The sequence below is a fragment of the Vicia villosa genome, linkage group LG1 (assembly GCF_029867415.1).
Source record: "Vicia villosa cultivar HV-30 ecotype Madison, WI linkage group LG1, Vvil1.0, whole genome shotgun sequence".
Classification (NCBI taxonomy): domain Eukaryota; kingdom Viridiplantae; phylum Streptophyta; class Magnoliopsida; order Fabales; family Fabaceae; genus Vicia; species Vicia villosa.
Window position 1 is genome coordinate 181,281,857 of NC_081180.1, and position 22,451 is coordinate 181,304,307.

At 41.2% G+C, this 22,451-nt stretch overlaps 1 protein-coding gene across 1 annotated transcript; it reads right to left on the minus strand.

Annotated features, from left to right (window-relative positions):
• Positions 1-1,916: 1,916 nt before the first annotated feature.
• Positions 1,917-15,636, minus strand: LOC131660557 (uncharacterized). Its single transcript, XM_058929814.1, has 3 exons — positions 15,453-15,636; positions 14,275-15,308; positions 1,917-1,967 (listed from the first exon to the last, which is right to left on the minus strand). Exons 1-3 carry the CDS (start codon positions 15,634-15,636, stop codon positions 1,917-1,919), a joined length of 1,269 nt encoding a protein of 422 aa, XP_058785797.1.
• Between the last annotated feature and the right edge of the window lie 6,815 nt (positions 15,637-22,451).

Sequence of the window (22,451 nt, forward strand, 5' to 3'; positions counted from 1 at the left end):
AATGCGAAATGAATGCAAAATGTAGGGAAAATAAAGAATTGTACTCGCACGGGCCCTACCCCGCTGCCTACGTATCCTTTTCAGGAATCAGAGTTACCGTAGCTCGGCTAAAGATTTTCTGTTTGTTTTTGTGTTTTTTAGTTGGGCGGCGTTAACGCTCACGCTCTTGCACAAGGGGACAGCCTAGGATGCAATGGAGCGGAGATAACTTGCCCTTAGAAAGGAGAAAAAGAGATTGGTTTGTATCTTTTAAGGGTAATTCCATGATGACGAGAACCCACTACAAGGTCTCGCATCACTTCCTCACTTTTGTTTTAAGTCTGAACATTTATTAGGTTTTTTGAAGTGTTTTTGGTTGGTGTTTTTTTTTATGGGGATTTTAATTTGTGACTTAGATCATACCAAAAAGATTTTGTTTGTTCTTTGAATATTTAGAGAACGCACATCGAGGCCTACGCCACAATCGTTTCTCTAAATAACGGTTAAGAAATACATCGAGGCTTCACACCTCAATCATTTCTTCTCCGCTAAGTAAAAGAGATACAAAAAGAGTTTTTTGTGAATATTTAGAGAATGCACATCGAGGCCTACACCACGATCGTTTCTCTAAACAACGGTTAAGAAATACGTCGAAGCTTCACACTTCAACCATTTCTTCTCCGCTAAGTAGGAAAGAACATACATCGGGGCCTACACCCCAATCATTTCTTTCCTACTATGAAATATAGTAACGGTATGACCTTCATCGATATTTATTAAGTATTTTAAAAGTTGAAAAGAAAAAGAATGCAATAGGGAACTAATCCTAAATTCTAATCTAAGTTGTCTACACAAGGGGACTAAAATGATAAACTACACAATTATTAACAACAAAAACTATACATGGAATAGGTAAAAGAAAATCAATATGCGACAAATAAAATTGAGAACTATAGCAAACAAACGATATTCACAAGCACACATACATCCATTAATTCTATACAAAAAATCGAGACTACAAATTAATACCTAAGTCTATTAGAGAATTATTCACAAGGAAATATTAAAACAAAGAATATCAAACATATTGTGAAAAAAGGACTTATTAAAAGGATTAAAACAACTAAGAAAAATTAACAAAAATCAAGGCAATTATTTAGTCAACCTAAAAATCTAAGAGCAATTTTTTTATGTATTTTTATTTGAGTCAAAATGAGTTATGAGTAAAAAGCAAAAGAAACGAAAGTTTACACGGGAAAAGAAGTTCAGACTACCTAGGGGTGTGTTAGCAGTTTTTTTAATGAACTAAAATCAATTAACAGCAATTCTGGGCCTAAACAGGGGGGTGTGAGAAACAAGGGCGCTAGGGCCCAGTCCATCGAGGGAGTGTGCACATTATCAAAGTAGGGGTGTTATCAGAAATGCTCATAAGCCCAAAGATCTCGCGGCCCAACCACACAAGCCACTTATTTCCACTTTCAATTCACTTGTTCTTTTTATTATTGCTCAGCATGTATTATTCTCTTATTATGGTTTATGATTAATAGAATGTGACACGAGAATATACAGCATTAATATCAATTGGTCACTTCTACTTAAAACGCTACAGGACAAAACAAAGCTCCAGCCAATCACATCATGCCAGCACATCAAGCCAATGATTAAATAAAATACAAAGTCTCAAACTTATGGGAAACGAACCAATGGCCTACTGCCACGTGAACGGACTGAAAATGGCCATGAAACAACTTCAGACGCCGGAACCACTGTTCCGGTCGTCTTCTCCGGCATCTCCACCACCGGAGCAACCTCAGAATGCCCGGGAAACGCTAAATTCTATATCGTTCCGCCCGAATTTCTCCCCTGAGCTCGAATCCGCTATCGGTTTCTATTAATACTCGCTCTAGCATGCAAACCGAACGCAGTCCCAAGACTACTTACAACAGTAAAATCCTTATGACACGCGGAGCTTCACATACATTCACAACCTTCAAGAACATGAATCAAGCGCAAAAATGTTCAACACTAAATTAACATCAAACGTTCACCGACGCATACAAAGCCACGTGATCCATCGCGTAATTCTAACATGCTGAGAAAGATTAGGTGCTTACTTGTTCTAATCTTGAATCAGAGTCGAAGATAACTTCCTGCTTCTAGCTTCTCGATCCGAACGCGCGTGTGATTCTCCACCAATAACTGAGAAGCAAACTCAGCCTTCTCTTGAATCTTGAAGGCGAAAACCAGATCCGACTAGCACTGAGCTTTGAGATACGAGGATGATGATTACGGCATTATGAGCAGCGGAACGAGATGGTGATGATGCTGTGGTTCATGTGGTGGACGGTGATGTCATGGCGGAGCGTAGTAGTTGAAGATTGTAGATGATGAAGGTGGAGGTTGTGAAAGTTTGTTGTGGTTGTTGGTGGAGAGAGGTTACGGTGGTTTTGTGAGTTTGTTATATTGGTTATGGTGGAGAGAGAAAGGGATGAGAGGCGAGAGAGAATGGGAATGGAGAGAGAGTGATGAGAGAGTGATGAGAGAAAGAATGAAGTGTGAAAAATCTGGAAAATGAAGTGTGTGTGTTATTTTGTGAAGGGAGCTTAGCTTTTATATGAGGTTGTGGGTTAAGGTGTGGTGCGGTGCATTGTGTTATGGTGAGTGTTGTTGCATGGAGAGTCATCGTGTGCATGGGTATAGTGAGTCAATGTGGTAAGTTTTGGAGCATCCTTTACGAGACAGTCATGTGCATGGAGGTTTGTAGTATGCTTTGCCAGTTCATCATGCCCAAGTAGACTACTTCGTGTGCGTAGATTTCCTTCTGCAGGTCACCAATTGATTCAAGCTTATACTCAGTGTAAAGAGGACATGGAATGGATAAGAATTGGTGTTGGAGAATTTGTGAAATGAAGCTTGGAAGGATGAGAAATCTAGCTTCAAACTCATAGCATCATCACTGAAATTTCACGCGCTTTAGCCTTGCCCTTAATGCTAGCCAACACGCAGCTTGGTAGAGGGGTGACTTTGAATGCCTCTACCTTGCTTATTACGTGTCCACCCTTAGTGATCTTGGATTCGTTGGAAAGAAAGCATAGCAAGGAGTAGTTTGACACTAATGTTGTTCAAAATGGAGACTTGTGGAGAGAGAAAATTGAACTTGAATTCAGCCTACCATGTGTTTGTAGAAATGCCTTGCGCATGACCTGGAACTTGGCCTGCCTGATGCTGCATTCTGGCCAGTGTGAGGGCATGACTTTGAAAGCTTGCATCTCACTCAATATTTGTTCAATTATTCCAATTCTTGTTTCATTGGATAGAGGAGATGGCAAAGAAGAGAATGATACCAAGTTTGCATTCATGGTACTTCTGTAGAGCTCTAAAAATGGCTGGAGATTTGGCATGCCATGTGTTTGTTAAAATGCCAGGTCATGACCTGACTTGTGACCTGGATTGTGACTTGGATCGTGACTTGGTTCAAATGAGTTTCCAGAAACTTCACACCACTTTAACTCTTCATACAAGCTTCAAATGAAAAAGTGTCCAACTACAAAGTTGTTCTCCTCCATGAGAGGAACAACTTTGATGTTGGACTTTTCCTCAAAAAATACCATTTGTCACGTGTAATTCAGTGCTGAAGTGGACTGCTCATCAAGATTTAAAGCTCCAAAAATTTTCTAAGTGTTGGAAACTTTCTATTTTTGTTATTTTTCTATTTTTGCAACTTTTTGTCAAATTCCCGATTTTATTCATTCTTTGACTTTTCTTGACCGATTTTCCACCAGAAGTCAATATTTGAATAATTTTCTCGATTTTGACCCAAAAGTCGACCGTCCCGATTTTTCCGACTATTGACGAAATTCCCGATTAAGTCTCTTTCACCCACATCCAGTCAAACAAACACCTCCACACAGTCAGTATGAGAATTTTTCCACACATAGAAGCCACTTCTGATTAAATGTTGACCAGAAAGTCAACTGGTTGACTTTGGTCAAAGAAACCCTGATTTAAAGAACCGGATGATTTGCAAGCTTGTACCCTTTAATCAATGCCCTGATTTGAAGCAGAGAGACACCCCAATCCAGGAGGACTTCAATGAACATAGAGCCACATGGTTATACCTCAGTTTCCTCATTCTCTGATCAAATTTCTTTGCAATGGAGCCTTTTCTTGCTAGCCTTTGAATAGTACCCATGGTATGGATGCATGCACGTGGATTATGACCTAGATGATGTATGTACATGAATGCAAAGCCTAAGCCAGTTAGAAGTAAAGGGGTAGGACAAATTTGGGGTATGACAGCTGCCCCTATTTAATCGTCTTAAACCTGAAGGTGAGATTGGCGTTAGCCTTTCGAACATTCAAGGTAGAAGAAGGTTAAATATCAAGACCTGAAATTTGTCCTGAAGAAAAGATAGCGTGAGTGTTATTTTTGTTTGATATCTGCTGGGGAAAGAGATTTTTGTTTTTCTGATGGAAATATTTACAACGGGTAATGGGTTCGAATGGTGGTATCCGGTGATGTGGTAATGGTGCCGATACAAGGTTCTCGGAAAAGGTGGTATTTACATGGAAATGATTGGGAGAGAAGCAGGTTTGACAGAAAGATAAGGTGACATAGACAATTGTTTTGAGGGAGATACAGACGAGCATCAAAAGGAGGTACAGACGAGTATTGAAAGGATGACACATACGAGCATCAAAAGAAGGTACAGACGAGTACAAAAGAATGACACATACGAGCATCAAAAGAGATACAGACGAGCATCAAAAGAGATACAGACGAGCATCGAAGGAGATACAGACGAGCATCAAAGGAGATACAGACGAGTACAAAAGAGACACAGACGAGCATCAAAAGAGGTGCAGACGAGTATAAAAGAGACACAGACGAGCATCAGAGGAGATACAGACGAGTATAAAAGAGACACAGACGAGCATCAAAAGGAGATACAGACGAGTATAAAAGAGACACAGACGAGCATCAAAAGAGATACAGACGAGTATAAAAGAGACACAGACGAGCATCAAAAGAGATACAGACGAGTATAAAAGAGACACAGACGAGCATCAGAAGGAATACAGACGAGCACAAAGAGAGATACAGACGCGCGTTTGAGAAACTTGGTAGATGGGCTTACTGGGGATTGGGGATTGGTGAAACCCAAGTATCGGCACTGTGGGCGGAGGAGATTTGCGATGTAGTAGCAGATATCAATTGGAATTTATATGGACAACACTTTATGTGGAGAGGCGCCATTGGCTTGATTTAGCACTGATTTGTATTATCTGACTTATGCTTTGTATGCATGTTTGACTTTTTCTATGGCATAATGTTCCGCTTTTGACGGATATGTTACGCTTTTGAGGATGCAAATGCTATATGCAATGGATTCTATATGCAGAGAGTGCCAAATAAAGGCACTGGTGGAACAGAAGAGTAGGATCATTGGGGTCCGTTGCCTGTGATCTTGAGACGCCATTGTGGGTGGGCGTTGGAAGCTTCATGGTGCCAAAGATTATTGGCAACTGTGTGGAGGATTAGAACATAACTCTGTTGGGGAGGAAGTGACTTTGCTCGACTTTCTTTACATCCTATACTGCTCGGGGAATCACGAGCTTGTGAGAGACCATTCTTTGTCTGCCCTATGGAAGGGGGATATGGACCTTTTCATGTGCTCCATGCTTACCAGTACTGATGAATTATATTCTGGGACTTTCATGCGGGATGATGATGACCTTTGTGACACGTCCTGAGTCAAGATGATGGCTAGAACCTGCAACCTGCACAGAAAACAACGTTTGGATGCAAATGGTGCCCCTTCGAGCACTTTTATGTTTACGTAACATCATGTTTCGTTTTGATTTTGTGATTATTGCCCCCCATGTTCTCAATGCAATGTTTAATAACGAATTAAATCACACCTCGCATGCGTAAAATGAAAAGAAAGAAAGAAAGCTTTTGCATCAAAAGATTATTTCATTGATGGAGTGCCTGTGAACAGGCTTCTGTACACGGAAGCAGCTCCTAAATGAGGTAGTTGCGAAAAAGAAAATACAAACGCAAAGAGCGAAATGGCAAAGAGAAATGCTCGGATTTCCACTAAAACTGATATTGCTACAGTTCCCATATCCTTGATCCTCTCAATGCTTTGCTTCAGAAGGGTAGCGGTTGGATTGATCTGTCCGTTTTGCCAAGGGCGTATAGTGGTCTTTGTGAAGGATATTCAGACTGCAGCCTCTCGCTTTTGATCCCTAACTTTTGCCTGGATCGCCCTTTCGGGTTTTCCATCCAGCGGGATACCCCTTTTTGCCTAAGTCGCCCTTTCGGGTTTTCAACTTAGCGGGTTATTCTCTTTTGTTTTATCCCTAATTTTTGCCCAAACCTTTTTGGTTTGCCGGGATGCCCTTATTTTTGCCTAGGTACGTCGACCTAGCGGGTCTTTTATGCGTAGTATTTTTTGACTGAGTCTGAATTGACTGGAAGCGGAACGTCTTCCCCATCCATCTTTGTCAAGATTAAAGCCCCACCTGAAAATGCTTTCTTCACAATGTATGGTCCCTCATAGTTGGGAGTCCATTTGCCCCTTGGATCGGTATGAATTGGCAAGACCTTCCTTACGACTAGGTCACCTGTGTGGAATTCTCGAGGCCGAATCTTCTTGTCATACGCTTTCTTGATCCTCTTTTGGTACAACTGGCCATGGCAGATAGCAGATAGGCGTTTCTCCTCAATTAGATTGAGATGATCAAGCCTCGTTTGAACCCATTCTGTTTCATCGAGTTTGGCGTCCATCAGGACTCTCAACGAAGGAATTTCCACTTCGACAGGTAATACAGCCTCCATGCCGTAGACAAGAGAGAAGGGAGTTGCCCCAGTTGAAGTACGAACAGAAGTTCTATAGCCATGCAAAGCAAATGGCAACATCTCATGCCAATCTTTATACGTTCTAACCATCTTCTGGACAATCTTCTTTATATTCTTGTTAGCAGCTTCGACGGCGCCATTCATCTTTGGCCGATAGGGTGATGAATTGTGATGTTCAATCTTGAACTCTTCACACAACTCTGCCATCATTCTGTTATTAAGATTGGACCCATTATCAGTGATGATCTTGTTTGGAATCCCATATCGGCATATGATCTCTTTCTTGATGAAGCGAGTAACGACTTGCTTGGTCACGTTCTTGTAAGAAGCAGCTTCAACCCATTTGGTGAAGTAGTCGATGGCAACAAGAATAAATCTGTGTCCATTTGAAGCTTGCGGCTCTATCCGTCCAATCATATCTATGCCCCACATAGCAAAGGGCCAAGGTGATGTCAGGACATTCAGAGGAGTCGGGGGAACATGAATTCTGTCAGCATACACTTGACATTTGTGACATTTCTTCACGTACACATAACAATCACTTTCAATCGTCATCCAGTAATATCCTGCTCGCAAGATCTTTTTGGCCATAGAATGTCCACTGGAATGAGTTCCAAAAGATCCTTCATGAATTTCCCGCATGATCAGTTCTGCTTCGTGTCTATCCACGCATCTGAGCAAAACTGAATCATAGTTTCTTTTGTACAGGACGTCTCCTGACAAGAAGAACTTGGATGCTAACCTTCGAAGCGTTCGCTTATCACCAATCGTAGCATCTTCGGGATACTCTTGCTTCTCAACATACCTCTTGATGTCGTAATACCATGGCTTTTCATCATACACATCTTCAGTAGTGAGACAATGAGCAGGGAATACATGGGCAGGTTCCTTGTAACGGAGGATCGTTATGTCTGGTACTTCTTTAGGGGAGCTAACTCTGAACATAGCCGCCAAAGTAGCCAAAGCATCTGCCAATTGATTTTCCTCTCGGGGGATGTGATTGAAAGTGATTTCCTCGAAAGCGGGCAACAACTCCAAGATATAGTCCCTATAAGGAACTAAATTGGGGTGTCGTGTTTCCCAATCACCTCTTACTTGATGTATAACCAGGGCAGAATCCCCATAAACCTCAAGGATCTTGATCCTCATATCAATGGCCGCTTCGAGACCCATTATGCAAGCTTCGTATTCTGCGACATTGTTTGTGCAATCAAAGCATATTCTAGCTGTGAAAGGGATGTGGGTTTGACTAGGAGAAGTCAAAACTGCCCCAATACCATGGCCCATAGCATTTGATGCACCATCGAACGTGAGAGTCCATCGCTCCCCTGGTTCGGGTCCTTCATTATCATCCAGTTTCATGATATCTTCATCAGGAAAGTCAAACTTCATCGACTGATACTCTTCTAATGGCTGATGAGCAAGATGATCTGCAAGGACACTTCCTTTGATGGCCTTCTGTGTGACATACTGGATGTCGTATTCTGATAAAAGCATTTGCCATCGGGCTAGTCTTCCTGTAAGAGCCGGTTTTTCAAAGATGTACTTTATCGGGTCCATTTTGGAGATCAATAGAGTGGTATGAGTCAACATATACTGCCTCAGTCGGCGAGCAGCCCATACCAAAGCACAGCAAGTTTTCTCGAGTAGTGAGTAGCGGGATTCACAATCGGTAAACTTTTTGCTCAGGTAATAAATGGCGCACTCTTTTCGACCAGACTCGTCATGTTGGCCCAACACACACCCCATAGATCCTTCAAGCACAGTTAAGTACATAAGAAGCGGCCTCCCAGGAACCGGAGGCATGAGAATTGGCGGCTCTTGGAGATACTGTTTAATCTTCTCAAAAGCTTCTTGACAATGATTATCCCAACGGATATCTTGATTCTTGCGCAGCAGTTTGAAGATGGGTTCACAGGTATCAGTGAGATGAGAAATGAACCTGGCTATGTAATTCAACCTCCCAAGGAACCCTCGGACCTCTTTTTCATTCTTTGGTGCTGGCATATTCTGTATTGCTCTTACTTTATCAGGGTCGACCTCAATCCCTCGTTGGCTCACAATGAATCCAAGTAACTTCCCAGATCGCACTCCGAAAGTGCACTTGTTTGGATTAAGCCTCAACTTGAATTTACGCAAACGAGCAAACAGTTTCTCAAGATATACCAAGTGTTCCTCCTCAGTTTGGGATTTTGCAATCATATCATCGACGTACACCTCAATCTCTTTATGGATCATGTCATGGAAGAGAGTCACCATCGCTCGTTGATATGTTGCACCGGCATTCTTAAGACCAAAAGGCATCACTTTATAACAATACGTACCCCACGGAGTGGTAAAAGTAGTCTTGGTCATATCTTCGGGAGCCATTTTTATTTGATTATAGCCAGAAAAACCGTCCATGAAGGAGAATACCGAATACTGAGCAGTGTTGTCGACTAGCACATCAATATGAGGCAGAGGGAAATCATCCTTCGGACTTGCCCTATTCAAATCTCGGTAGTCGACACACATGCGTACCTTTCCGTCCTTCTTAGGAACGGGTACTATGTTTGCAATCCAAGGAGGATATTCACACACAGATAAGAAACCAGCCTTCAACTGTTTTTCAACTTCTTCCTTGATTTTCAAAGCCATATCAGGTCGAGTTCTCCGTGGTTTTTGTTTTACCGGCGGACATTCTGGTTTGAGAGGTAGCCTGTGCATAACTATATCCGTGTCTAAACCAGGCATGTCTTCATATGACCAGGCGAAGATATCAACATACTCTCGAAGCAACTCAATCAACCTTCTTTTTACATCACTTTCCAAAGCGGCGCCTATCTTGACTTCTCTCTTTGCTTCTTCTGTACCGAGGTTGATGATTTCTATGGCTTCCTGATGTGGCTGAATAGATTTCTCTTCTTGTCTCAAAAGTCTTGCCAATTCCTCGGGGACTTCACAATCTTCCCCACTATCCTCATCAGCTTGGTCAATTGGATTCTCAAGGATATTAAGACGTGGAACTGTAACATTATCATTTTTGATGGAATTCGAGCCAGATCTGCACGATGGATGATTTATGCCTTAGAATGCAACACATAAAAGAGAAAGAAAAAGCTTTGCCATTTTTTGAAAAAGTTTTTCAAAGTAAAAACAAAAATGAAAGAAATGGAACAGTAATTGCATGCGAAGATATGATTTTCATTCAATATTAAACAAATTGAAACAACATGGGGGCCCTTCTTTATACAAGCGGTCAAAATGCTTAGGGCGAAGCATATGACTTATCGAAACAAGAAAATTACATCTCCATAAAAGTGACTCTGGGGACGTCCAAGATAGTCCAATTGTTGAGCTCCTGTCCAGGCGCAGCATGGCAAATGAATCTGGAGAGATCTTCTTCATCATCATCATCCACGGCGAGAACCTGGCTTCCAGAACTGGTGCTTGCACTGACGAACACTTGAGAAATGGGGGGAATCACCTTCTTTCCAGGAATTATGCTGAGCTGAGTAGAGGAAGATGGTTGATACCCAAGGCCATACTTGTCTCGCTTCTCATGAACATCAATCAGCTTGCCCCAGGCACTATGGGGAGTACCAGCTTCTAAGAAGGCCTTAGCATCATTCAGAGACGAGAGGGGTGCTCCGAGTTCTTTCTTATTTTCAACCACGGGGAGTTTATCAACCGACACAATCTCTAAGGCCTGAAAAGGTGTCTCTTGTATCTCTCCCTCCACTTCAACATAACGGTATGACGCCAGATTATTGACGATCAAATCCTCTTCACCAGTGATCACAACAATCTTGTCATTCACAACAAATTTCAAACACTGATGGAGGGTAGATGTCACAGCCCCAGCAGCATGGATCCAAGGACGACCCAAGAGGCAAGTGTATGAAGGACTTATATCCATGACATAGAAGGCAATATAGAACATGTGAGGGCCAATCAAAACAGGCAGATCAATTTCCCCTTCTACGGACCTTCTGGAGCCATCAAACGCTCTGACACTCATAGTGCATGGTCTCATCATAATTACATCCATACTCAGCTTAAACAAAGTGGTCTTGGGCATCACATTAAGAGAAGAACCGGTATCAATCAGAACTCGAGACAACACAGCATCCAGACACTTGACGGAGATATGCAACGCTTTGTTGTGTGCTCTACCCTCAGGTGGAAGCTCATCATCAGAAAAACCCAAACAATTACCGGCAGCAATGTTGGTCACAACCCCTTCAAACTGAGGCACGGTAATGTCTTGAGTTACGTGAGCGGAAGCCAGGACTTTCATCAGAGCATCACGATGGGCTTCGGAATGCACCAAGAGAGACAAGATGGAGATCTTGGCTTGGGTCTGATCAAGTTGGTCAATCACTTTGTAATCACTTTTCTTAATGATCTTCAAGAGTTGCTCGGCATCTTGTGCATTACGTGTTACAGGAGGATCAACAGCAACTTGCTTTCCTTTTGCTTGTGTACTAGCCTCTTTATTGGTCTCTTTAGGAAGTGGAGGAGGGGCAGCAAAGATCCGACCACTACGGGTAATGCCACTAGTGCCAGTAATATTAGTGATGCTCGAATTACCCACCGGAGGACAATCATATTTCTTCCCTCGAATATACACGGCATTATAACTCCAAGGAACAGCCTTAGAATCATTCACAGGAGAGGGAACAATAGACGAGGTTGAAGGAGTCGAAGGAACATTTGGAACCTGAATAACCAATGGAGTCCTCGGAGCTTGAATGACCAAGGGAGTACTCGGAGCACGAATGATCAAAGGAGTACTCTGATTCTTTGACACCTCAGCAGGATGGTAAGGTATCTCTAGAGTAGCCACATCTTCGACAGGAACGACCCTTTCCACTCTAAGAACACCTTCATCCATTAGTTTCTGAATTTCTTCTTTCAACCTAGTGCATTCCTCAGGGTTAGAAGAACATTGCAAACAGTAATCATGTAGTTCACACAAAACCTTTTGTTGCTCAAGATACTCTCTGACAACTGCTAGCGGCATCCTTACCTCATTAACATCACTCACTAGGATCTGATCATCACATAACTCAATAGCATTGGTCGCACCGGCATGAGGAGGCATAGGATTATTCTGCACATTAGGACCAGTAGGAGTGAACGAGATGAGCTTGTCATCGAGAAGATCCTGGACTTTCCACTTGAATGCCCTGCATTTCTCAATTGTGTGGCCGGGAGCCCCAGAATGAAATTCACAATGAGCATTCGCATCATACCCAGGAGGAAGAGGGTCAGGTGGAGGACCCATTTCGCGGAGTTGCACTAATTGACCAGCAAGTAATTGGGGAAGAAGCTGAGCATACGACATTGGAACCGGATCTATACGCCTGTCAGGGTATCTTTGCCTCTGTGGACCTCTTTGACCTTGAGGCCTAGGATTCTGTTGGCGATTCTGAGAAACAGCAGCTTGTTGTTGTGGTACGAAAGGCTGTTGGGGTGCCATCCATGGTTGTGGAAGAGCAGCAGCATATGCTTGAGGGACATACGGACCTGGAACAGCATAAGGCATCGGATAATAAGGAGGTGGAACAGCAGAATATGCAGGAGCTCGACCTTGGTCAACAGAGGCAGTGCTAGTCTCACCTTCCTTCTTCTTCACAAACCCAGAATACGGCTTCTTACCATTACCACTTGAGTTGCTAGGATTAGTAACACCTTGAATGGTACCAGCTTTGACACAGTTCTCAACCCTCTCACCAATGATGACCACATCCGAAAAGGAAGGAGAAGTATTACTAACCATGTGCTGAAGATACGGCCCTTTTAGAGTCCCCATAAACAGATCAATCAACTCGCGGTCCAAAAGAGGAGGTTGGACACGGGACGCAAGTTCACGCCACCTCTGGGCGTATTCTTTAAAAGACTCTTCAGATTTCTGTGACATATTTTGTAGCTGGGCACGGCTGGGAGCCATAGCAGTATTGTAGTGGTATTGTTTCAAGAAGGCGTCGACAAGTTGTCCCCAAGTACTGACATTAGACCTCTCAAGTTTCATGTACCATTCCAACGGGGCTCCAGTGAGACTATCCTGAAAGAAATGCATCAGCAGAGGCTCGTTCTCAGCATGAGCAGCCATCTTACGGCAGTAGGAACGAATGTGAGTCTCTGGACAGGTGACTCCCTTGTATTTATCAAAATCTGGCACTTTGAACTTCGGGGGAATAACAATCCCAGGTACCAAGCACATAGCAGCAGTGTCGAAACTCGAAGTTTTAGCAACCTCAACAGCCTTAAGACGTTCTTCAAGAGCTTGGTACATCTTAGCAGTCTCAGTCAACTCAGCAGTAAGATCATGTTCAAGATCAATAACCTCATGGTGGTCGTCCACTACTTTCAGTGTCTCATTAATAGGAGTCTCTTTAGTTTTCACCCCTCCGTCAGCAGAATTGGTAGGAGTATCTTTGACCAAACTAGCGACGCTCTTTCTGAGTTCATCCTGTCCTTGAACGACGGCATGGAGAGTCTCCATAAGTTGGGCCATTCTTTCCCCCATAACATCCATATCCCTACGGAGGGCAGCTTGATTCTGTTCAAATTGTTCCATGATTCTCTCGTTACTCCTGGTGCGGTAAGGATGTAAGAAAGTCAGCTTCGTCGTCGGAAAAGAAATCTGTTGCTGAAAGGGACCCCAATTAGTTTCTTGTACAATAACCTGAAAAATGCAATGTGATAATGTGAATGTATGAGTGCATGTGTGCGTATGACGTGATGTGCCATTTTCAGAGTATCCAAGATTTAATATTGATCCAGAATAGCTAACAATGTGACAAAAGATAAGTATCAAGAGAAACTAGTTCTTTTTATTCATAACAAGAATTTTAAACTTGGGCAAGCCATACATTGACAAGATAGTTCAGCAAGGGAAATAAAAGACCCCATCCAACAAGTCTGGTGGTGGTCGAAACATACAGACTCAAACATCAATCCATCTGAATATAAAACAGAGGTCCTCCTTGTCTGAAGTGCTCGTCGCTCCACTTCTTAGTTTCATCAAACAGTTTCTTGGTTGCTTCTCGATCTCTTCCTTTAAGAAGGCTTTGAATCACCTCATCTTTGCGAAACAAATGCCCATCTAGCTTCTTGCAGCACTCCCTGAGTTCGTCACATCCTTTGCATTCTGGGAGATAATCCTTCTCAGATATGTCCTCCATCATTCGATCTCTGAGCTTGGCATTTTCTTCTGTTAGTCGAGTATTACGGAGGTGACTTCCTTTCAGTTGAGTCTCAATTGCCATTCTTTTAGTGGTCTCTTCTTCCAGTTTCTTTTTCAGATTCTTCACTTCAACTCTAGCATCCCTTTCTATCTTGAGCTTATAAGCTTTCAAGTCTTCTCGGTACTCTCGCTTGAGTTTCTCTTCTGCCTCTTTCATGGCCCTTTTTAGGATCTTCTGGTGATCCTCAACAATAACAGTAGTGTCTCTTTCACCTTTTTCCGTTCTAGCCCTCTTTTGAACTCTGGAAGATCCTCCCTTCAGCATTTTGGCTTCGTGTGTCAACTCAACTCTTTTCTGGTCCACAAGACAATGTTTCGGTTGCGCATCTGACTTCTTTTCGTGCAATTGGGTGCATTCCATATCTACCTGGATACGATTCTCAGCAGGTACAGTGGCAATTGGAATCTTAGGTGGCTGCTCGTACAATGGGTTAACCTTCGGGAAAGGCAACAGGCGATCTTTAACTCTATTTTCAACCCAATCCGTGTAGGCTTGTTTGGCAACGGCATTCTTTTCACCTAGAGAAATCTGATCACTCGTATGGATGTCATTCCAGGCACTCACCACTTTTTCTAAACCTTTTAGATCGGTTCCCTTCTCAAAGCAAACGGATTCAAATATCTCTTTGTCCGAAGGCTTGTTTTCAAGTGCAAAACCCAATTGACGCAGCGCTAGCTTAGGATTATAATTGATAACACCTTTTGTTCCCATGAGGGGAACATTGCCAAAAGCACCACAACTAGTTATAACCTTCTCTACGTCCATCCCAGTAGGACACCAGACAATGTCATTTCCGGTAAGCCCCATGATCCTTTGAGGCCATTTCTGAGTAGAAGTAATGAAAGGACCACTTGTAGGCAGGTGGGACTTAAACCAGGTGTATAACAACGGCAAACAATTTCTTATGGCTCCTCCTTTCCCATATCGAGAGTGAACAGAATAGTACGTATCGGCTAGCAAAGTAGGGACCGGATTCTTCTCCACAAAAAGACATATAGCAGCCAGATCAACGAACTTGTGAATGTTAGGGAACATCACGATCCCATAAATCAAAACGGCCAGAAGGGCGTTGAAGGCCTCCCACATCTTTTTGTTAGCCAACTCTTGGGCCCTCTCAACCAAGAAACTCATATAGAAACCATGGGTGTTACCATTCTTCTTCCAATTCCCAAGGACGTCTTCTATGCTCAAATAAAGAGCGTTGGCAATGTTGTTCAAATCAGGTTTCTCTGGGACACACACGAAAGGAACCTTGTGTTGAATCTTGATATTGAGAAAGTGAGAGTACTCCTCGAGAGTGGGAGCCAACTGATAGCCTGAGAAGGTGAAACAACGCAAGTCAGGATCATAGAACTGGAGAAGAGTAGATAAACCCCATTCGTCGACGTGTGAGTCCAAAAGGGTCAAGATGTTTCCATAATTCTCAGTGAACACAGTTTTATTATGACCAGTGATCAATCCACCCAATTGCCCCAACTGAACCAAACCTTCGCGATGGAAACTGTAAGTGTGAGTACGCCTTGTAGCTTCTCTGGTAGCGGTCACGTTGTTAGCCATCCTGGATGAAAAGTAATAACCTCGGATACCCTGAAAAATGGCATGCATATGAGAAATAATACTATTTTTCTTCTTTTTTTTTCTTTTTTTTTTTTACTACATCTTTTCTTTCTTTTCTTTTCTCTTTTTTTTTTTTTTGGAAGGTAAATATGCCATGATGTAAATGATGCAATGGAAGTTTCCCCACATAGGAGAAGTGTGTGTTGCCTCTGGATAAGATCGGACGTTGCAGGATCAAAGGTCCGGCATAGGCACAATGAAACCATGAGAACACAAGTCATCAGCAGAACAGAACGGTCACCAACGGTACCTGTCATGTATATCCCTCCCCACTCACGGGTGTAGTCTAGGTCAAGGTAGGTCAAAAAAGCCAACAGAGGATTGAAAGTAGGCGTAATCATACGATATTGCCTCTTTCAACCAAGCTCTGCCCGTGGATACATGATCGGATCAATCAGACATACGTCTTCTGTCCGTCATGGCCACTCTATTCCTAGTTCCTAAGGTATCACTCATGGCCTGGGTATTGGGCCTTTTACCTCATAGAACAATCCCACCCAACCTGCAAAACAGAACAGAAGACCCCAAGGAACACAGAATATAATCCATATGCATGATGTGCAAACAGAAATAAACATGATATGCAAGCAGAAAAATAAACAAGCAAGCATATATACAAGGTATAGACATAAAAGCAAATAAACACCCAGTAAATAAACAAACAAACGCAGGCTAGGATCGACTCACTAAGGATGGACCAGCAACAGGTCTAGCAACATCCCCAGCAGAGTCGCCAGCTGTCGCACGCTCGCGAAAAATGAACAGAGTCGCCACCAATATATTTATCCCATAAGGGAAAGGAATATCAGATAACCTAACAAAGGAAAGAACAGGGTCTTGCGACCAGAGAATCAAGGTACGGGAGTCGGTTACGCAAGGGGAAGGTATTAGCACCCCTCGCGCCCATCGTACTCGATGGTATCCACCTATGTTTGTTTCTATCTAAAGGGTGTATAACTATGTCTATGTCTAAATGCGAAATGAATGCAAAATGTAGGGAAAATAAAGAATTGTACTCGCACGGGCCCTACCCCGCTGCCTACGTATCCTTTTCAGGAATCAGAGTTACCGTAGCTCGGCTAAAGATTTTCTGTTTGTTTTTGTGTTTTTTAGTTGGGCGGCGTTAACGCTCACGCTCTTGCACAAGGGGACAACCTAGGATGCAATGGAGCGGAGATAACTTGCCCTTAGAAAGGAGAAAAAGAGATTGGTTTGTATCTTTTAAGGGTAATTCCATGATGACGAGAACCCACTACAAGGTCTCGCATCACTTCCTCACTTTTGTTTTAAGTCTGAACATTTATTAGGTTTTTTGAAGTGTTTTTGGTTGGTGTTTTTTTTTATGGGGATTTTAATTTGTGACTTAGATCATACCAAAAAGATTTTGTTTGTTCTTTGAATATTTAGAGAACGCACATCGAGGCCTACGCCACAATCGTTTCTCTAAATAACGGTTAAGAAATACATCGAGGCTTCACACCTCAATCATTTCTTCTCCGCTAAGTAAAAGAGATACAAAAAGAGTTTTTTGTGAATATTTAGAGAATGCACATCGAGGCCTACACCACGATCGTTTCTCTAAACAACGGTTAAGAAATACGTCGAAGCTTCACACTTCAACCATTTCTTCTCCGCTAAGTAGGAAAGAACATACATCGGGGCCTACACCCCAATCATTTCTTTCCTACTATGAAATATAGTAACGGTATGACCTTCATCGATATTTATTAAGTATTTTAAAAGTTGAAAAGAAAAAGAATGCAATAGGGAACTAATCCTAAATTCTAATCTAAGTTGTCTACACAAGGGGACTAAAATGATAAACTACACAATTATTAACAACAAAAACTATACATGGAATAGGTAAAAGAAAATCAATATGCGACAAATAAAATTGAGAACTATAGCAAACAAACGATATTCACAAGCACACATACATCCATTAATTCTATACAAAAAATCGAGACTACAAATTAATACCTAAGTCTATTAGAGAATTATTCACTAGGAAATATTAAAACAAAGAATATCAAACATATTGTGAAAAAAGGACTTATTAAAAGGATTAAAACAACTAAGAAAAATTAACAAAAATCAAGGCAATTATTTAGTCAACCTAAAAATCTAAGAGCAATTTTTTTATGTATTTTTATTTGAGTCAAAATGAGTTATGAGTAAAAAGCAAAAGAAACGAAAGTTTACACGGGAAAAGAAGTTCAGACTACCTAGGGGTGTGTTAGCAGTTTTTTTAATGAACTAAAATCAATTAACAGCAATTCTGGGCCTAAACAGGGGGGTGTGAGAAACAAGGGCGCTAGGGCCCAGTCCATCGAGGGAGTGTGCACATTATCAAAGTAGGGGTGTTATCAGAAATGCTCATAAGCCCAAAGATCTCGCGGCCCAACCACACAAGCCACTTATTTCCACTTTCAATTCACTTGTTCTTTTTATTATTGCTCAGCATGTATTATTCTCTTATTATGGTTTATGATTAATAGAATGTGACACGAGAATATACAGCATTAATATCAATTGGTCACTTCTACTTAAAACGCTACAGGACAAAACAAAGCTCCAGCCAATCACATCATGCCAGCACATCAAGCCAATGATTAAATAAAATACAAAGTCTCAAACTTATGGGAAACGAACCAATGGCCTACTGCCACGTGAACGGACTGAAAATGGCCATGAAACAACTTCAGACGCCGGAACCACTGTTCCGGTCGTCTTCTCCGGCATCTCCACCACCGGAGCAACCTCAGAATGCCCGGGAAACGCTAAATTCTATATCGTTCCGCCCGAATTTCTCCCCTGAGCTCGAATCCGCTATCGGTTTCTATTAATACTCGCTCTAGCATGCAAACCGAACGCAGTCCCAAGACTACTTACAACAGTAAAATCCTTATGACACGCGGAGCTTCACATACATTCACAACCTTCAAGAACATGAATCAAGCGCAAAAATGTTCAACACTAAATTAACATCAAACGTTCACCGACGCATACAAAGCCACGTGATCCATCGCGTAATTCTAACATGCTGAGAAAGATTAGGTGCTTACTTGTTCTAATCTTGAATCAGAGTCGAAGATAACTTCCTGCTTCTAGCTTCTCGATCCGAACGCGCGTGTGATTCTCCACCAATAACTGAGAAGCAAACTCAGCCTTCTCTTGAATCTTGAAGGCGAAAACCAGATCCGACTAGCACTGAGCTTTGAGATACGAGGATGATGATTACGGCATTATGAGCAGCGGAACGAGATGGTGATGATGCTGTGGTTCATGTGGTGGACGGTGATGTCATGGCGGAGCGTAGTAGTTGAAGATTGTAGATGATGAAGGTGGAGGTTGTGAAAGTTTGTTGTGGTTGTTGGTGGAGAGAGGTTACGGTGGTTTTGTGAGTTTGTTATATTGGTTATGGTGGAGAGAGAAAGGGATGAGAGGCGAGAGAGAATGGGAATGGAGAGAGAGTGATGAGAGAGTGATGAGAGAAAGAATGAAGTGTGAAAAATCTGGAAAATGAAGTGTGTGTGTTATTTTGTGAAGGGAGCTTAGCTTTTATATGAGGTTGTGGGTTAAGGTGTGGTGCGGTGCATTGTGTTATGGTGAGTGTTGTTGCATGGAGAGTCATCGTGTGCATGGGTATAGTGAGTCAATGTGGTAAGTTTTGGAGCATCCTTTACGAGACAGTCATGTGCATGGAGGTTTGTAGTATGCTTTGCCAGTTCATCATGCCCAAGTAGACTACTTCGTGTGCGTAGATTTCCTTCTGCAGGTCACCAATTGATTCAAGCTTATACTCAGTGTAAAGAGGACATGGAATGGATAAGAATTGGTGTTGGAGAATTTGTGAAATGAAGCTTGGAAGGATGAGAAATCTAGCTTCAAACTCATAGCATCATCACTGAAATTTCACGCGCTTTAGCCTTGCCCTTAATGCTAGCCAACACGCAGCTTGGTAGAGGGGTGACTTTGAATGCCTCTACCTTGCTTATTACGTGTCCACCCTTAGTGATCTTGGATTCGTTGGAAAGAAAGCATAGCAAGGAGTAGTTTGACACTAATGTTGTTCAAAATGGAGACTTGTGGAGAGAGAAAATTGAACTTGAATTCAGCCTACCATGTGTTTGTAGAAATGCCTTGCGCATGACCTGGAACTTGGCCTGCCTGATGCTGCATTCTGGCCAGTGTGAGGGCATGACTTTGAAAGCTTGCATCTCACTCAATATTTGTTCAATTATTCCAATTCTTGTTTCATTGGATAGAGGAGATGGCAAAGAAGAGAATGATACCAAGTTTGCATTCATGGTACTTCTGTAGAGCTCTAAAAATGGCTGGAGATTTGGCATGCCATGTGTTTGTTAAAATGCCAGGTCATGACCTGACTTGTGACCTGGATTGTGACTTGGATCGTGACTTGGTTCAAATGAGTTTCCAGAAACTTCACACCACTTTAACTCTTCATACAAGCTTCAAATGAAAAAGTGTCCAACTACAAAGTTGTTCTCCTCCATGAGAGGAACAACTTTGATGTTGGACTTTTCCTCAAAAAATACCATTTGTCACGTGTAATTCAGTGCTGAAGTGGACTGCTCATCAAGATTTAAAGCTCCAAAAATTTTCTAAGTGTTGGAAACTTTCTATTTTTGTTATTTTTCTATTTTTGCAACTTTTTGTCAAACTCCCGATTTTATTCATTCTTTGACTTTTCTTGACCGATTTTCCACCAGAAGTCAATATTTGAATAATTTTCTCGATTTTGACCCAAAAGTCGACCGTCCCGATTTTTCCGACTATTGACGAAATTCCCGATTAAGTCTCTTTCACCCACATCCAGTCAAACAAACACCTCCACACAGTCAGTATGAGAATTTTTCCACACATAGAAGCCACTTCTGATTAAATGTTGACCAGAAAGTCAACTGGTTGACTTTGGTCAAAGAAACCCTGATTTAAAGAACCGGATGATTTGCAAGCTTGTACCCTTTAATCAATGCCCTGATTTGAAGCAGAGAGACACCCCAATCCAGGAGGACTTCAATGAACATAGAGCCACATGGTTATACCTCAGTTTCCTCATTCTCTGATCAAATTTCTTTGCAATGGAGCCTTTTCTTGCTAGCCTTTGAATAGTACCCATGGTATGGATGCATGCATGTGGATTATGACCTAGATGATGTATGTACATGAATGCAAAGCCTAAGCCAGTTAGAAGTAAAGGGGTAGGACAAATTTGGGGTATGACACCCGTGCGAACGCACGGGAATCACACTAGTAAAATCTCTAAAACTTCATTGTGGTATATTAAAATGGCAAAACATTATTTTAATAATAAAAGTGATATCATATGTGTATAAAGACAAAAAAAAACCAGTATTTTGCATAAGTGTTAAAATTTAGCATTGGGATAATTTGAACTTAACTAGAGCCATTATATTTCTTATATGGTAGATAGCTTGAGAATACAAGAGATTTTTTTCTTATAACATTACTTTTCCATTTGCGCACTAAAAGGATAATAAAAAGTTGTAAGTAAAAACTAAAAATAAAACACATACTATTTCGTATAAAAATATTTGCGGACCTAGTTTTACTAACTCTATAATGTTTATAATACTTAAGATTTACTACAACATTTTTTTACTATACCTCTACAACATAATACATGTTTGTTAACAAAATATCATACCGATCAAATATTCCACCGATGTAAAAACAAGATGTGGTAAATTTTTTAAATTTCAAACAAAATTTTGACGGTATTATCCATTGGTAAATAGTCTAATCGAAAGAAAATGTATTTTATTTTTATTTTAAAAAACAAGCTTTTGAGCTATCCCTTCGGTTAGATTTTTGACGGATAAAAAGTTTTATTTCTTGGTGTTTTCTAATTTCTTACCACCAAAAATCTATTTTTATTTTATTTTAAAAATTGTACTTTTGACTACCTTTAATTGACCAATAAATCCACTGGATAAATTTCCTTCCTTATTCTCCCATTATCACAACAAGAATCACCTCGATACTCAATCCACGTTACATGTAATCTTTAATTTCCTATTTGCTTTCGTTTTTTGCGTGTTAATGTTATTTTTTGTTTGATTTTTTGTGTGTAAATCAAATCAAATTAAATGACATTATATGACTTCTTGGATGCTATAACTTTTTAGTATGGGCTTTGAGCTTGTAATATTAGTGTTTCTTCGTCAACAAGTAAAATACATTGTCAATTCCATCTTTGTCAACAAAACAATGGACACAATGAATTCAAGCTTGTAGAGTTTATTGTCAGCATGTACTCTATAAGTATACAATGTTCCTAAAACATGCGTAACATAAATTTCAATTTCAATATCAGGTTATTTCAATTTAAATTTAAAGTCTTTCTTAGTCTAAATATGTAATTTTGTTTTGAAATTTTGCTTTTTCATTGAAAACTCATTTGAGTCTAATAACACGCTTTATGCAAAGAATTTAATATTTGTGTAGTATATGATTTTATTATGGATACTCTTTAACTCGTTGAAATTATCTCTAAGTAATGTTGGATAGTTATAAGTGTGTATCACATGGGAGCTCTCTTAACACCTTGAGGGATAATGTATTTATAGGAGTCTTTCGAGAACTAGGTTTTATGCCCCCCGGACGCGGTCTCCTTTATTAAGGAGATTATTGACCGACTATATTTCCAGAGTCAACAAGGACTTTCTCTTACTTAGCTTCCACGTAAGACAAACAACATGGGCGACTCT